The 2352-nt window shown below is 44.7% G+C and overlaps 1 protein-coding gene across 1 annotated transcript; it reads left to right on the forward strand.

Annotated features, from left to right (window-relative positions):
* On the forward strand, positions 1 to 909 carry LOC128468311 (taste receptor type 2 member 40-like). Its single transcript, XM_053450001.1, has one exon. The coding sequence runs from the start codon at positions 1 to 3 to the stop codon at positions 907 to 909; it is 909 nt and encodes a 302-aa protein (XP_053305976.1).
* Positions 910 to 2352: the final 1443 nt, after the last annotated feature.

The following is a 2352-nucleotide window of genomic DNA, read 5'->3' on the forward strand; positions in this document are numbered from 1 at the left end:
ATGTCTTCGGCTACTACATGGGCTCTCACGGCAGCCCAAATACTGACTTACCTGATGGGTTTGGCCGCAAACGGCTTCGTCTTGAAAGTAAGCTTCGTGGAGTGGATGCTCTCCGGCCATGTCACCTCCTCCGATTACTTTATCTGCTGCTTGGCTTTCTCGAACATCTTCCTTCAGACCTGGTTTGGGGCTGACTGGGTTTGTGACCTTCTCCTGGAAAGTGGTCCTCTTTGCCGCATGGTCTACGCCCTGAAGATGATGTCCTGCTCGTACAGCTTGTTACTGTCCTCCTGGCTATGTGTTTTCTACTGTGTTCGGATAGTGTCATTCCAGAACGGTCTTCTGCGGCTGATACAACGTAACATCCGAAAGTCCTATAAGTATGTCATTGTATTGTCTGTCCTATTGTGTCTGGCTATGGGACTTCCACTGGCGTGGATCGGGAAGGAAGTCTCGATAACCCCACAAATCAACTCCAGCCATTGGTCCAACCACACCACATGTGGCTACTGCTTTATTTCCATATACCGCAGTGTCCTTTTGTTGTTTGGGTACTCGATGCCACTATTTTATGTAATACTCTCAGCAGCTTTTATATTGAGGTCCCTCACGATCCATATGGAAAGAATGCGCGTCACCATGGAAACTGGACACGAGAGCCGCGTGGAAGCTCACGTGAAGGCCGGCTACACGGTTCTCTCGCTGCTCCTGCTGTTCGCATTAAACTTCATCCTCTCCATCATCATCCTCATTGATATATATCCTCCGGGCCACCCGAACCTCTTCGCCTGTTACTTGGCCATAACGTTCTATTCCCTGGCGCACGGCATCGTGTTAATCAGAGGGAACCGCAGACTGCGCGAGGAGGCCGCAGAAACCGTGAGGAAACTTCTAAAAATAAAGGGTTAATGATTTGATTTGCATTCTCTGTTTTCCTGCCTCGCTCTGCCACATATAACAATTTTCACCATTGTATGTTCTCTGACTCCATGATGGTGGCCTCTATGGCCCTAAAACATACGTGAGAATTCCCAAGGACCAGGCTACTCGAACCTCTCTCTTTTGTGGGAGTGGCTTAATCTGGAGGTTGGGTTAGTCTCAGATAGCCTTAAATTAAATGTAGGTAGGAGGGGAAGTGGGTGGGGCCAACCCCAGAGAAAGAGGAAAGTGACCCAGAGACTCAGGAAAGCCGGGCTTTAAAAGTAGTGAAAGGTCAACTGGGACCCACTCCTCCCCAGTACGACATGATTATGTTTCTATACCCAGCCAATACAACCCATCTCACTCGTTATTAAAGGGACTGTATCAGGAAAAATAATATGTTATTAATGTTCACTATTAATGTTTAGTCAATTTACTATAATACATCATGCACATTCCAGGGTGCTGACATGGTGGGATATTTAGGGGCATTAACTCACTTTTGCTTATATATTGAGTCATATACCCACTCGGTGGTAACTCGACTTGTTTGGATTTACTAATAGTAATATTTTTTTCTTCTGTATTTCACTGGAAATGAAGTTAAATAAACTTTAAGTTGATTATCTCCTAACTGGGGCATTTTATGACGTTTTCATCATTTCTAGTCTTCTTTTATTGTATCCAGGATGCAAGGGTTAAACCCTGGCCGCCATCGTCAGCGGCTGTCCCTCTTCCAGGGTCTGATAGAGCTTCGCTGCTGTAGCGAATTAATGATACAGCCTGCAGAAGTCTTCTATCCCACCAGAAACCGGTTGAGAAGAGGTTAAAGGAGGTTAACAAAATGCATGTTTTATTAGGGAAGAAACAGGCTTTTTATGTGATGCGGATCAAAGGCAACCATAAAACAAATAGATAAAGATTTAAATGAGGTATCTAGACTAAATAACCAATGAGCATTTGAGTCTTTATAAGCTATTGTTATAAAAGCCTTAAATAAACAGCAATAGGAGAGACATTAACAATTTTGTAATGCCCCACCCCAGCCACACCTTTAACCACACCCCCTAAAAAGTGCCCCTCCTTGGGCATTTCAATCAATGAGAGACAAAATAACGTTCCTCTAACAGCTGAACAGATGGTTTCACAGGTTATGGCTCTATGTGTGAGAAATATACTATATATAATATATAAACAATATTAGACATTAACCCTTGTATTAACTACCAGTTTATTGGTAACCCCAGAAACTATGTGATTGGTCACGTGCTGGGAACGATAAACATGCACGGTTTGGGCGACCAGGCCTGTGTATGTTTATTCCCCCCCACCAATAATATGGCGTCCTATCGCCTTGGCGGCGTCACCTTAGAAGCAAGCCCCTTTCCGCCTTCCGAGCGCCATGCGACCGCATTCTAGGAAAACTTCCGG

Source organism: Spea bombifrons, chromosome 11, assembly GCF_027358695.1.
Source record: "Spea bombifrons isolate aSpeBom1 chromosome 11, aSpeBom1.2.pri, whole genome shotgun sequence".
NCBI lineage: Eukaryota > Metazoa > Chordata > Amphibia > Anura > Pelobatidae > Spea > Spea bombifrons.

What these genes read in the sequence shown, in the direction of transcription:
- LOC128468311 (XM_053450001.1), top strand. Translation starts at nt 1, where the DNA reads ATGTCTTCGGCTACTACATGGGCTCTCACGGCAGCCCAAATACTGACT.